Genomic DNA, 15,211 nt, shown 5'->3' on the forward strand with positions numbered 1-15,211 from the left:
AAGAGTTTCAGAGCTTCAAGCCCTGTCTATTAAACCACCGTACTTGATTTTCCACAAGGATAGAGTATCACTTAGGCCTAATCCATCCTTTGTCCCAAAGGTCTGTTCTAATCTCTGTCTCCAACAATCTCTAGAGCTACCAGTTTTCTTCCCAAAATTCTCCAATGAAGCAGAATACACTCTCCATAAATTGGATGTTCACAGGCAATTGCGCTTCTATTTAGACAGGACTCAGCAATTTCGTAAGTCAGACCAGTTGTTTGTGTCCTTCTCAGACAATAAATTGGGTAAAACCATCACAAAAGCTACTATCTCCAAATGGATTAGAGATTGTATAACTCAGGCTTATTCTTCTTTGAATAAGCAACTTACAACATCTATCAAAGCTCACTCTACCAGAGCTATGGCGACTTCTATAGCTTTTCATTCCAAGCTCGCTATATCAGAGATTTGTGCTGCTACTTGGTCCAATCCGCACACTTTCATTTCCCACTATAAATTGGATGTGGCATCTAAAGGGCGAGCATCATTTGGTTCCACGGTACTCAGGAGTGTTTTCCAGTGAGCCACCCAGGATTCAGGTGCTAGGGACGCTGTCCCATCAGTCAGAATGTAGGCGAGATAGGATCACATAACATCTTTTAGTTATGTACTCACCATAACTTCAGATGTTTGGGATCCATCTCGCCACATTCCTAATACCCACCCTCCTTCCCCTGCCTTGGAGATCAGAAGAGATTGAACGGTTTGAGTTCTACTGTTTTTATCTTGTTTCATCTGACGATGTTATATAATCAGAGCGTGCATGTGTGCATGTATGCGGACAAACTAGATCTGGGGGACTGGTAGTGGTGCATCCTGGAATATAGTAAGCTCAGCCAATAAGAGACTTCGCTCTTTGGCATAAGCGTGCCGAGTCGGAGCCGAGGGATCGGCTCCGAACCCATCAGTCAGAATGTAGGCGAGATGGATCCCAAACATCTGAAGTTATGGTGAGTACATAACTAAAAGTTATTTAAGATGTTATGCATAAATACTATGGAATTCATTCAAATGTATTTGAAAAAAAAAAAAAACAATTTTGAGAAAGAAATTGTACTGCATTTTTTCTATTTTTTTTTTTTTTTGCTGGTTGCTTGAGTTTCGCTTTAGTGAGAGTGTCCTGTACTTAGTAATGAGCATAAAAGCCTCAAGTGATTGCAGTGCCGGTGTTTTGTTTTGATCCATAACTTTTCAGTATATTTATCATTATTGTTTTACAAACCACAGTTTCAAAGTTTTAGGTGGGGTAGCCATCTTCCATGGTCTCATAGCTATACATTGATCAGGTTAGCAAGCTTTTTAGCTGACTGCAGGTGTCTGTGTGCATTTCCTGATGTTATTTGGCTAGCCTGTGTAAAAGAAAGAAAGTGGCTGAGTATTTAAGGATCTGGTATCTGTTAATATTGAGGTAGAATGGCACCAGAAAACCTGCGCGAGCACAGAGGCTGCATTGTATATTAGTTTTATTAAGAGACAGGAGCTGGTTCGCTTTTAGTTAACTTTGATGTCTATGATCTAGTATGTAGGGGAACTGGCAGATTTAAGTTCCGAAATTCATAGGTTCATAAGTACTTGCTAGGCTTTTAATCTATTAAGATCATTAGAAGACTAGCCTTACATTCTTATGGTAGTTTTCCTGATCTTATATTTCGTGTGTGAATAACACTGAGCAGACAGAATAAGGACATGTTGGGACATTACATTGCCATTTTCGTAAGGGATGTGGCTGTTAAGGGGCCAATGTTTGCCCATTGAACAAAAGTTTACTCAAATGGGCATTCCTCAAACACTAAACATCCTTTTTGTTGTATAGCCATATCATCATATAGAACATCATCGAACTTGCATAGTTGGTCAACAACAAGGAAATAGAACATAGCACGTGTATACCTCACACTAAACACACATGTTGCTATTATTAATGTAGATTTCCCGTGAGATCTTAGTTATAAAATTGAATAGTGTATTAAAATACTATGTTGAACCAGTACATCTAAGTTGTGTTGAACACTAGGACCCTGTTCATGGGGGGCTGTGGTCCCCCCACACCCCGCTAATTATATATACCAACTACGAGATCACACTACAGTGGGGAAAGGGCAAATTTCCACTACATGTTGTTTTGCTTCTGTGGGAAAATTATATTTGCCCCCCCCCCCCCCCCCCCCAGTGCGATCTTGGAATTGGTGTGTATAATTAGCAGGAGTGGGTGGGGTAGAACCCTACACATGAGCAGGATCCTTCTGTAAAACAAAACAACTTAAATGTATTGGTCAAACATAGTATTTTAATACACTATTTAATTTTATAATTAAGATGTCATTGCATAAGTACCTTAATAGTAGCAGCACGTTCAGTGTTTATCTGCTCTTTCCTTGTTCTTGGATAACTATGCAAGTTCGATGATGATGTTTACAATGATATCTATACAACAAAAAGGACATTCAGTGTTTAGTGTTCAAGAAATGGCTGTTCGATTACAATTTCATTCGCTGGGTAACTGTAGACCTGGTGCTAAGCAGGGGCTGAATTTACGGTTTGTAATCCAATCATCCAAATGACATTTGAATAAATTAAGGGAAGTACTTTGCTTTCTGTGGAGTGGAAGACTGTTCCATAGGAGTGGTATTCTCCATGCTAATGTCTGTTGAGCCAATATGCCCTGTTTATGCTGTAGAGTAGAGTGAGATCCCTTGATTGGGCATTTAGCAATGGACTTCTGAATGTTTAGTGGATCTGACAGGATAGGGCCTATTGAGGCTGTATAGGCGAGGGAGAGGTCACCTTGAAGATACCAAGAACAGGGCAAAGCTTTGAGCAGTCTGAAAAGTTTTATGATTTAGTCCCCTGACTTTTTTTTTTTCAGTGAGAAGGAATTTTGGTTGTTCCAGTTGTGCCAAATATTTGGCACGTACATCCCGAAAGGGGTATTATATTTAATGTTTGACCTAATGAGAGGCGAGCACAGTGGAATAATTACTTCCCTGAACTTGGATGTTATACATTTAGATATAAACTGTGTGATAAAAAAGGACTTCCGTACAATTGTAAATATGTAATATTCAGAAGACAGTTCGTTGTGGATATATGTTCCCAGATTTCTGATTACGGGATCAACCTTTTGACATGGGCTATTTGGGAAAGGCCATCTTGGAGGACCTTTGTGTTCACTGGGGAGTTTGTGTTGGCTTCAGATTTATAGTAATCTGCAAACTTAGTCAGCCATGACTTCTGAGAAGTACATGCCAAAGAGGAGCAGTACATGGACAAAACCATGGGGTACACTACCAGTGACGGGCCTTTTTGAGCAGGCAGAGCCCCCACCCTAGTTTTCTAGGTTCTGTTTGTGAGCCAGTTTGTTATATAGTGAGTTAGGTAAAGGTTTACATTTAACTTGTGAGTTTATCTATGATGTCTGACTGTGGGATGGTGTTGAACACATTTGTGAAGTCTAGATATGCAGTGTGAACTGATTTGTCCTCATCCATTACTTCAGAAACCCTCTCAGTTAAGTCAACCAGGTTGATTGGGCATAATTTCCCCTTGATGAAGCTAACCTGGCTTGGGTCAAGTTTGTAGGTTGCTTATGTCCGTATTCATTAATTCTGTAATAACCCTTTCCATAGCCTTACAGATATGATTAGTCAGGTTTGTGGGTCTTTAGTTACCTGGGTCAATTGACATGTTACCTTTGTGCAAGAGGATAAATGATGTTCTCCATTCATCTGTACAAAGTCTGTTTGGAGGTTGATATTGAATAACCTGTGTAGGGGGTCTGACAAATCCTGTTTCATGCCAATAGGAAGCCTGATATGTTATCCGGCCCTGTGGAAGTGGTGTTTTTGACCTTGGATATTGGTTTGAGGACTTATTTATGGAAGATTTGAGGGGGAGATATATATGCTGGTATGTAATGTGGGAATGTAGGAGGGGAAGAGATGAAATTTGATCTAAATTTCTTCTTGGCTAGTATGTTAGCTATTCCAGATGCAATACTATATACTATTAGCTCTGAACTGGTACAGTGCTATTCAGACTGGTGTACCGTGAGTAGAAGATTCATTGCTGTGGTGCACTTTGGTGTGAAGTATTTTGATGATGTAAAATAATTATTTTCCCGCTGATTTAAAACTTAATCCATTAACAATGTTTGTTTTTGCAAGTAAGGTCTTGAAAGAGAAGGGTAGTTAATCTGTGAATTATTTTGTTATTTTGGAGATGATTTAAACATTGAGCATTTAGTGCATATTGTTAAAAATGAGGTGTTATGGAGTACTTTAGTTAAGAGTATTTTCTTACCATTGTTGAAAAGACTAAGACTGAGTTGGGTGTATAAAAAAAAGAAAAGAGCTAATGACAAGACAATGGAAAAAATTGCCCTTTTACAGGCATTATAAAAGTTGGAGTAATGAGAGAAGCTGTAAACTGGAAGAAATAGATGAATAAATGTAATTTCTATATATTAAGGAGGGACTTTATAGTGGACAGTTTGCAGAACTTGAAAGACAAGATAAAAGAAGTTATCATAGGCTGAAGTGTTTCATGTTAAACAATGCTGTGCAAATGTGTCTCAGAAAAAAAGAAAAAGGCCATGAGGAAATCAGAAAACAGCTTCCTGTCAGAAGTGTGAGACCCTATAATACAAGTCCCAACACTTCAAAAAATAAACTGTGAATCAAACAATAAACAGGAGATTTCGAAGCTCACTATTTTTTGCACTGTTGATTCTCTGTATGCACCCTCCCATACCCCTGGTAAATAAATATAATGGTTCCAAATTCAGTATACCTTGGAGTAGGGAGACTAGACTGTGGTACTGCAGTTTCTGCTTGTATGTATTTGTTAAAGTTTTCACTTGTAGTTTGGGGAATAGAAGTTGTTCACATACTTTCACTGGTCACCCTTAGAAAATAGAAACTCCGAACAGGTGACTAGCTGATATATTTATTTTGCACTAATTACCCCCTGCTACCCTGACAGTCATCTGCTGTCTGCTAGCCAATGAACCCTCTCATTCACTCATATTTAGGCAGCCATCAGGGGTGGTTCTAGAATCTTTACATTTCCACCTTGTCCTCTACACATGCTCAGTAACTATCTGTAGGAGGTGTGTGCAGTCAGCACTATACTGCCCCTCTCTTCTACAATGGACTGACATCAGCAGAAATGCTCTGCCTACCCAAAAGCAGCAGATCACGGTCTTTTCCATGGTCTTCAGCAAGAAAATCAACCCACGTAAATGTGCCCTGAATGCACATGTGCTCCGTCCCACCAAAATGTACACATCCATCCTTCCTGCCTGCACCATCAGGTGTCCGAGCTGCTATTAGAACTTAGCTTGCCTGGGCCATAGTCTGGGCTTTGCCTCTTTGTGTAGCCAGTGCAGTCAGTAGATTAGCTTGTAGTGTTCAGTGAAACATCAGTAGGATATAATGTAAGAATTAAGACAGTCTAGTGAACCCAACAGAAAAAAGTCAATGGAATATTTAATTAGGCAGCATGGACTCCTTAACCATTTTGAAATAGAAAGAATGCTCAAAAATAGCTCTGGGTTTTGGAATTTCTGCCACAGCTAGTAATGCACAGTTGCAGAAAAAGGGACTAAAGAGAGGGTTGAATGATGATCATGGTGTATTAAAAAAAAAAAACTTTTTTGTTTTGAGACCACAACCATTTAGCTGTAGTATGAATGGTGGCCTGTGCTAAGTAATTACACAGTTGAGTAAGCCATTGCTGTTGATTTCAAATTATTTCATTATTCCATAAAGGCTATGGTGTACTATGAAGGCCGTGGTGTACCTTCAGAAATAGTTATACCCACTGAAGTATTAGATGCTCACTTTATGAGACTCATCCTGTACTAAGCTGGAAATTTGTAAAGCAAGAAGAAAAAATGGGGGGTCCTTTTCCCCAGATAAGGGGCGGCACTACCTGAGAGCTTTTGGATGAGGTAAGTGAAGTGAGTAGAGGAGGGATAACTGAAGTTTAATAAATGTATACCCTAAAGGAAACAAAGTAATTTTAATTACTGATTCTGTTTACAATAAACTAGCTGCAGCACCAATGAATAGTCTTGATTCATTGCCATGTCTTTTTACTTATGACATGACATATCCATGGGCAGTTTGGGAGAAAATAAAATGGCAGTTGCCTGACCAGCTGATGACTTGAACTCTGCAGCCTTTGATGATCATTATACAAGTTAAGACTGAATTTTCTTCATGAGAAATTCCATGTTCCATATATTTTACTGTATTTGAGATCTTTAGACCTTACTTGAAATAAAAACCACTGCAAATAATATTTGTTGTGATCCATTTCTGGCATGCCTATGGTTATTATCCTGTTTTATGTCTCAATTACTTCATAAGAGAGTTGACAGTTCATTTGATGTCTGTGTTTCCTTCTTAGAAAATGTTGGTGGTTCATATTTTTCGTACCTTTCTTCATTGTTTTTTATTGCTCCATAAAGCCTATGGTGTACTGTGAAGGCCTTGGTGTTACTCGACAACCTAAACGGACGAATCGCACAAGATAAAGCCCACATGCTTAAATATTGTAACCTTGGCAATCACACAGAAGAAACGGTACACATGTTTTTGCAGGGAGGCAATCCCCCTGTGCCTCCCAACCCCATGCTACTTATATATTCCAACTCTAAGATCACTCTACAGTGGGGCAAGCTCCCTGATCCCCACTCTTAGCAATCTCGCATAGTTCTGTGGCCAGCAAAAAGAAACAAAAGTAAAGCAATCCCAAAGCATGATACTGCCACCACCATGCTTCACAGCGGGGATGGTGTTCTTTTGGTGATGCAAAGAGTTGTTTTTGCGGCAAACGTACCTTTTAGAATTGTGGCCAGAAAGTTCAACCTTGGTCTCATCAGACCATAACACATTCTCCCACATGCTTTTGGGAGACTTGCTGTGTTGTTTTGCAAATTTTAGCTGGGCCTGGATGTTTTTCTGTGTAAGTAAAGGCTTCCATCTTGCAACCCTACCCCATAGGCCAGACATATCGAGAATACGGGAGATTGTTGTCACATGCAGTACACAACCAGTAATTGCCAGTAATTCCTGCAGCTCCTTCAGTGTGTAGGTCTCTTGGCAGCTTCCTTGACCAGTTTGTCTTGTCTTTCATCAATTGTGGAGGGAAGTCCAGTTCTTTTCAACATCACTGTTGTCCCATATTTTCTTCACTTTATGATGACTGTCTTCACTGTGTTCCATGATATATCCAATGTTCTGGAATTTTTTTTGTACCCTTCTCCTGACTGATATCTTTCAACAATGGGATCCCTTTGATTATTTGTGAACCATGGCTTTTGCTGTAGCAGGCAACTGAGTAAATGTCAGGAAAATCCTACTAGGACTGCTGAACTTTATTTGGGGTTAATCAGAGTCTCTTTGATGGCAGGTGTGTACCCAAGAAGACTGAATGTTGCAACTAAAGCAAAAGATGCTTCAGCAAAGTATTAGTTTAAGGGTGTGCACACTCAGCTTATTGTACATTTTTTATTTTTTTCTCCTAACAGATTTGTTTGTTTTTCAGTTGAATTAGGTTATAGGTCATATTAAAGGTGGGAAAAGTTTTGAAATGAGTTATTGTGATCTCAGTTTTTCATTTCACAAAACCTGGCATTTTGACAGGGGTGTGTGAACTTTTTATGTACACTGTGTGTGTGTGTGTCAGTTCATATGGTCGACAGTTTATTTGGTCAACAGTTCATTTGATCGACAAGCATTTTAGGTGAGGGGCTTCGCCCCCCACCCCCCCTAACTATATATATCAACTCCAGGGTTGCACAACATTGGGGAAGGGGGCAAATCTGCTTGTCGACCAAATGAACTGTCGACCAAATGAGTGTCGATTATATGAACTGTCGACCATGTGAAGGGGACCCGTATATATATATATATATATATATATATATATATATATATATATATATATATATATATATAATGTAGAGAGAAAGATAATAGATGTAATATTTAGAGGATATTTATGTAATATTTCAGCTTTGCATTTCTGTCCAAAGGCAAACCATTCATCTGCGTATGAGCTATGTGAAAATGGATGCAGCTTATCAGTCAAGTCAGATTAATTCAATCAAACTATTACACATAAATAACTTATTTCCTGTAGATGTGTAGCATGATTAAACATTTTAAATCTTTTCTGCTTACATTTGCTTATTTTTTTATTTGAGTAGTATACAAGGCAGCAACTGAATTTCTGTAATGCGAAATCAGAAAATGTACCATCTTAGCAGTATATTTTATCATGACTTTGAAATTCTCTGTAGGTGTATGTAGACTGCTAATGCTTTGTCCTGCTAAAGTCTATATTCCTGTAATTCCAGGCTTGTAAATGAGAAATACAGGCATGTTTCATTAATCTTGCCATTTTATTTATTTAAAGGCTTGAACTCCATTTTGTTTGCTATCAATATTGACAACAAGGATTTAAATGGTCAGAACAAGCCATCTACTACAGTTACTGATCTTCTTAAAGAGTCCAAACAGAATGTCACATCACTTTTGAAGGAGTCAACACATGGAGTGAGCAACCTCCTGAAGGAAATCACGACAGTTTCAACCATGTCTGTCCTCATCAAGCCAGATCAAGAGTGTGACCCATTGCCAGTGGTTTCTACAAGTTCCTACTCTGGTAAGGCTAATGTAGCGGTACTTCTTGAAGAGTTGGCACAAATATTAGGAACACTAATGACTACAAATGGCACAACCACAAAGATAGAATACTTTGGATCTTTTCTTGCACTCCTCAAAAAAGATATAATGTTATCATTGTCTACATTGTACGGTATTCATTTACTTGGATATGGTACATTTGCGCAATGACAACTTCATTGAAGTCTACCTGGTCAAGACCGTTAGACCAAATGGGCATCCTATGAAAGTATTTATAGGTAATGGTTTTGTAGTGCATGGAAAGCACTTTTACATTGTGAAACATGATCTTAATTGTTAAGTACTCCAGCTTGAGTTAAGATCAGGTATCTTGTTAGGCAGTAAAACCTGCTTGTACTGGTCAGCAAATGAGCTAGGCAGATTTAAAAACGGTTTTCTTTCCACCTGCTGTCTGTCAGTAATTTGTCCGGGACTTAGTTTCCCTAATGTAAGAAGTGTTATTGTTGTGTCTTTTGGCTTTTCCCGGTTAGGGGTTGCCACAGCGGAACTCCGGTCCGCTAATGTAAGAAGTGTTACGATGTCTTTTTTAACAGCACTCGCTAAGTGCTTTACGCCTTTGAAAAACTGGTAAAACACTTTGCATGTTTTGTTTCTGTAACTAGTACTGTATGGAGCGGATGAAGGTCCATGCACTATAAAGAATTATAATCTGGGCTCTGATCGTAACACTACATTGTGTGTTAACAACATGGATCCAGGATTCACATTTTGAGCTTCACTCTCAAGGTGAATTTGGCATCCATTTGTCAACCACATAATAGTGTAGCCACAGTTTGAGACCCGATCATCATAATCCTCAATATTATAATTTTCTGCAGTTTTCTGACCTCAGATGTAAGGTACAAATGTTTTGGTAGCTATCACTACAGTGTACTGGTCTCAAATGAACAGGTTTTGAATCATTCTTGGGTACATAGGTTTGGTGATTTTCGCTTTCGTGTCTGGGACACGAATAAACAATTCTTTGTGGGTTCTTTTCAAGCAGGTTTATTATATACAAACACGTTACTATAAAGACTTACTAGTTCAACTTGTATATAAATTAGTGACTATGGTTATGCATGCTCTGTCTCTGGCTGCTTCTTCAAGATGGAACTGTAGAATGCACATGTCAGGAATATATATATGCGTGCATGGAGAGCCTTGCATACTTCTTAAAGATATAGCATGCATCCTCTTATACTATGATCTACATCCTCCCTGTTTGAGAATTAGATCCAGTAATTGAGACTAATCAGCATGCAGAAGTCACAGAAATCCATAATCCTGCATTATACAATACTAAACATATTTGTAAATGCAGTCAAGTTCATGTTGCTGCGTACTTATTCTCGGTTTAGATATTCAACCATAATGTGTGACATCAAACTGCGGTTTGGAATTAGCAACTGGGGCAGTTTCTGTAGAAGGATTAGTCTGTGAAATGTTTGAGTCAGTTACTGGTATGGTATTATTAGAATTGTGAACACATTCTGGTCTGGAAACAGTGTCTGATTCACCCTTTAACTTAGAGTCTGCATCACCGAAACAATGTTGTGACTGCATTGATGATGATTCTGGTACAGGAAGATGATGTCCGAGATCCCTTCTACACTCCACACCTTTGGAATTTACCAAGTAGGATCTTGGCTCGGCACAGATGCCTGTAATCTGTCCTATTCAATCAAAACCTTTTGTTGTCTGAATTCGTGCCATCTCTCCTTCCCTCAACAGATGAAGTAATCTGCTCGATCTGTCTTAACTAGTTTTCTGGAGATTATGCTTATTAAACAATTGAGCCTTGATAGTTTTAGTGTTCTTAGATTTAGGCTGCAACAAACTTGAAGAAATAGGTAACGTAGTTCTAGTTTGCCTAGAAAGTAGTCTCTGAGCAAGAGAGCCAAGAATATCATCACTGGGTATGTTTCTGAGATTAAGTAGATTCAAGAATACATCAGTATTGTCACTCTTTGACCTTTCAAGGAACTGCTTTGCACTCTGTACTGCAAATTCAGCTGTACAATTGGACTACAGATATTCAGGACTGCTAGTGGCATGTGCAAAGTCCCATTTGTTTGCAAGTTTCAGACGCGAGTGACTAGTGAATTGTGTACCATTGTCAGAAAAAAGTTTGTCTGGACTGCCATGAACTGAGAAATGACATTTCAACTTGGTAATGACAGCAGTGGACATTAGGTTAGGTAGTAGATCAAACTCAGAGTCTACCAAAACTAAGTAGTATTGATTATTCCACTCAAAGATATCAGTTGCTACAGTAGACCAAGGTAGTTCAGGAACTGGACTTAGCTGAAACGGTTCTCTTTGCAAATGCAATTTAGAACTATTGCTGATGAAGGCCAAGATACCAATTCTCTTGCTCTTCTCTTAGTGGATGTGGATCCTAGGTGATCACGGTGCAAAATGTGGTTATATTCTTGTTGTAAGGAAGCAGGAACAAAAATTTTGACTTGAAAACAGTGCCATCTTCCATCAACAATTCATCTTTGTAAGGAAAATACGTTTGCACTTCAGCTGGTACACTAGCTTGCTTTGATGGCCATCCGACATTAATATAGTGATTGAGCTTATATAAAAATGGATCAGTCTGAATGTGATTTCCTAACTCAAGTCTAGCGGTAAAAAAATTACGCACTGACATCACATCAAAGTCAAAAGTCTCTACATCAAGCTGTTTTGCTGTATTTCTAGGTGATCTGGATAAGGTATCAGCCAAATAATGCAATTTGCCTTTTGTGTAGACCATATTGAAATTGAACTTTTCTAGTTTAAGCATCATTCTTTGTCATCTTTTTGGAGCGGAATGCATAGGCTTCTTTAGAATAGTAACTAGAGGTTGATGGTCTGTTTCAATCTGAATAGCTTGACCATAAATATAATTGTGAAACTTGGAACATGCAGACACTATTGCCAAAAGCTCCTTCTCAATCTGAGCATGCTGCATCTCAGTTTGGGTTAGTGTTCTACAATCATAGACAACTGGTTTGCCCTCTTGAAGTCTGACTGTGCCTAGACCAAATTTTGAAGCATCACAGAAAAGAGTAACTGGTTTATTCACATCATAGTACTTAAAGGGGGGAGGTGGCAATTTTCTGTTTTAGGTCTTCAAATGCCTTTTGGTGCTGTTCCATCCATGACCATAGAACATTTTTGCATGTGAACTCTCATAAAGGTCCTGTCAACTCACTGAAGTCTGGTATAAATTTGCTTAAATAGTTGACCATGCCCAGAAAATGCTGCAAAACCTGTACATTATCTGGTGTTGACATTTCAAGAATAGCTGCTTGCTTGGTCAGTTCTGGTCTCAGGCCTGTAGTCGTAAACTGATGACCTACGTACGTAACTTCTGGAAGTCTGAATTTGCATTTCAGAGGCTTGAGCTTCAAGTTTACTTCACGTGCTCTATCTAGAACTTTCTTGAGGTTTCTGTCATGCTCAGCTTCACCATTGCCTCCAACCAATAGATCGTCTACTGTTATGGCACAGGGATAACCTGAAAAAATTTGCTCCATTGCACCTTGAAAAACTTCACTTGCAGAATTTTTCCAAATGACATCCTTAGGTATCTGTATCAGCCAAATGGAGTACCAGAAGTAGTTAGACATGAGGATTTGCGATCAAGCATCACTTGCCAAAACAGGCTTGTTGCATCCAAAACATAAAATACAGTGGCATTCGGTTTTAGAGCTGCAATTTCTTCAACTGTGCAAATTGGATGATATGGTCTTTTTAATGCTTTGTTCAGATCTTGAATCCATGCATATTCTGATTTCGTCTGAGCCTTTTTTGTGAGCGGATACCATGGACAACACCCATTCAGTTGGTTCTGTGACTGGACAAATCAAACTTTGCTGCACCATGTTGTCAAAATGCGTTTTCACTTTATCTTGCATAGCTATTTATTTTATTTTATTTATTTATTTTACATTTGTTGACCGGGATAGTCCGACTGGATACATGTCCTTTTTCAGCGGAGGCCCGGGGAGAAAAGCTCCACAGCAATAACAGTATACACATAGGTTTACAAAATACATATTTGAGAGTGGAGAGACAGATGCAGAGACAAAAAAGCTCTACAGACAAAACAATATACAAGTAGGTTTACAGATCTATGGAAGAGATGTAGAGACAGCTGTTAATTCACATTATTTAGTTTTCGTTGGATAAGATATGATTAACAACTAGGCAAATAAGGGTCTACACAGTTATACTAAGATACAGTAAAGCAGCAATAGATTTTAATACACTCTGGTACAACATCACAGCCATTGTAACATATCAAGGATGGGTGAAGGAACAAATAATACTGCAGCAGAACCAGGTGGATTAATGGTCAGCTAAGTAATGATTGGATACAAGGCAACAGGAGGCCCAGATTAGTACTAGTGAGGTAGGATAAGTGGTCGCTCAGGAAGAAACTAATCCGAGAGCTATAAGAACTCTTCTTGCTGATCTGACCACCGGAGTGACTTCTGGGTCTAACTTCATGGAATACACAACTGGAAATTTGCCTAATTTGTCATTGAAAACCTCAGCATACTCTTGAGAAAATGGCATCTGAGAAATTAGAACTTGGAAATGCATTTACTTGTTGAACTTCTTCAGCAAAAGAAAGCAGATTCACTCTCAAACTATTTTTGAGACGCAATAAAGATTACACTAGTCTTCAGACTACATAGAACAACAAGTTCTAATAGTTCTCAGCCAAATAACATGAAAGCATCACTGAACCTTCGGTTTGAATTTCTTCACCTCCATGAGCAACACGTCTTGCACTGTGGTTACATTGAGTTTCTCATTAGCTCTTACTCTTGCGAATGTGTCTGCTGATATAACATTAAACTTTGAACCAGTGTCCACGTTGAGCTGTGTAGATCTTCCATTAATCCAGACAGTACAAAGTACTTCACTCCTTGATAACAAGTTCACTGCATCAACTCTTTCACCATGCACTGATGTACCATCTACATAGAAAGCTGACTGCTTCAGCACAACTTGATCAACTTGTTTTTTTGTGCGACTTTTCTTTACAACTGTATGAGCCTTACTTGATTTGCAAAACTTTTGGAAATGGTTCCATTTTTTACATTTGTGACATTGCTGACCATATTCTAAGCACTTTTTTCTTTTCGGTTCATGATTCTCACCACAATTGCGACTGTTAACAATAAAACTAGATTTGGGTTTTGCTGATTCATGTTTGTACTGCACTGGACTGGTGTTTGCACCCTTTTTAGAACTTTCTGGAAAGCCTTGTGCCTTATTTGGAAACTCTGTGGCTGCCACATGCTTAGGCCTGCTCTTTGCCACGTGTTACATACTATCTACATGTACTCTAGAGCCAGCTGAAATCATGCTTTTGTCACTCATAAGTATACTTGTGTGTTCCTGTGTCATCTCATGCATTTGACAAATCTCTGTGGGTTTGCTTAACATTAAATCACTGTCACAAACCAAAATCTTTCTCACTGCAGCACTGTTAATGCCACATACAAGCCTGTCCTTTATTAGCTCATCCTCACCAAACCAACACGTTTTAGCTGTGTTTCTTAAGTCAGTTATATAAGCTGCAAATGTTTCCCCTGGTTTCTGATTTGTTGTGTGAAACAAATGCCTCTCTAATGTTATATTTGTCTGGGGGGTTGCACATTTCTCTGAACTTGTGCTTCACACTCAGGGTTTTCCCTTGGCTCTGCTTGTACAACAATACGATGATCCGCAGCTTCTCCTTCATATACTTCTGGCACATAAACAAATGAACACTCTCTTTCTATGGCCTCTGACCCTGCTAGGTTTAGCAAGATGAATGCCCTGGTGCATGCATCTCTAACTGCATAAGCTGCTTGTATAAAAATATCATACTCTTGCTCAAATATTCTCCAATTCTGATCAAATACAAGTGGTAGGGGCTTTTGAAATCCATCTGCCATATTAACACATGCCAATGGAAGGTTTTGCAAATAAGTATAAACATACACACATGCACATATGCCACAAATTAATGCCAGTAATTGTCCAATGCCTTTGTACTGTGAACTTTTACCTTTGTTGGGCTTTTCAGAATTATGCAAATGAACAAACTCATAATACTTTCAAATAACTTAACTTTGCGAAATAAACTTCTTTGGTGTTGTGGTACTTTCGTAATGTTGGAAAGGTGAAAATGCTAAAGTAATTTCTCATTTACTAAAGTTATTTACCATAATTTTAAGAAATATTCAAGAACTTTACAATGCAACTGAACAATTCACAAGCACTGTGATACTTTTGTAATGTTATAAGTGCCAAGGAAAAGAACAGCAGGCTGAGCCATTGCAAAAAGATACCACAAAGCGAATAGCAAGTTAGCGCTTTCTTTCACTTTTATTGTAAAATGTGAACTTCGTCAGAAAAAGTTTTTAACTTTTGTAATGTTGTCTTTTGCAAGACAATGCCTTTTATCAATGTAAGAAACATAT

General features: G+C 38.6%; 1 protein-coding gene across 1 annotated transcript in view; it reads left to right on the forward strand.

The window, feature by feature from the left end:
* SNX29 (sorting nexin 29) overlaps nt 1-15,211 on the forward strand; it is a 3,382,132-nt gene that overhangs the window by 353,716 nt on the left and 3,013,205 nt on the right. The window contains exon 7 of the mRNA XM_044089182.1: nt 8,467-8,715. Within this exon, the coding sequence (XP_043945117.1) occupies nt 8,467-8,715 (249 nt within the window). The remainder of the gene's footprint in view (nt 1-8,466; nt 8,716-15,211) is intronic.

This window comes from Protopterus annectens, chromosome 12.part0, assembly GCF_019279795.1.
Source record: "Protopterus annectens isolate FY-2018-M chromosome 12.part0, PAN1.0, whole genome shotgun sequence".
In the NCBI taxonomy this organism is placed as follows: Eukaryota; Metazoa; Chordata; order Ceratodontiformes; family Protopteridae; genus Protopterus; species Protopterus annectens.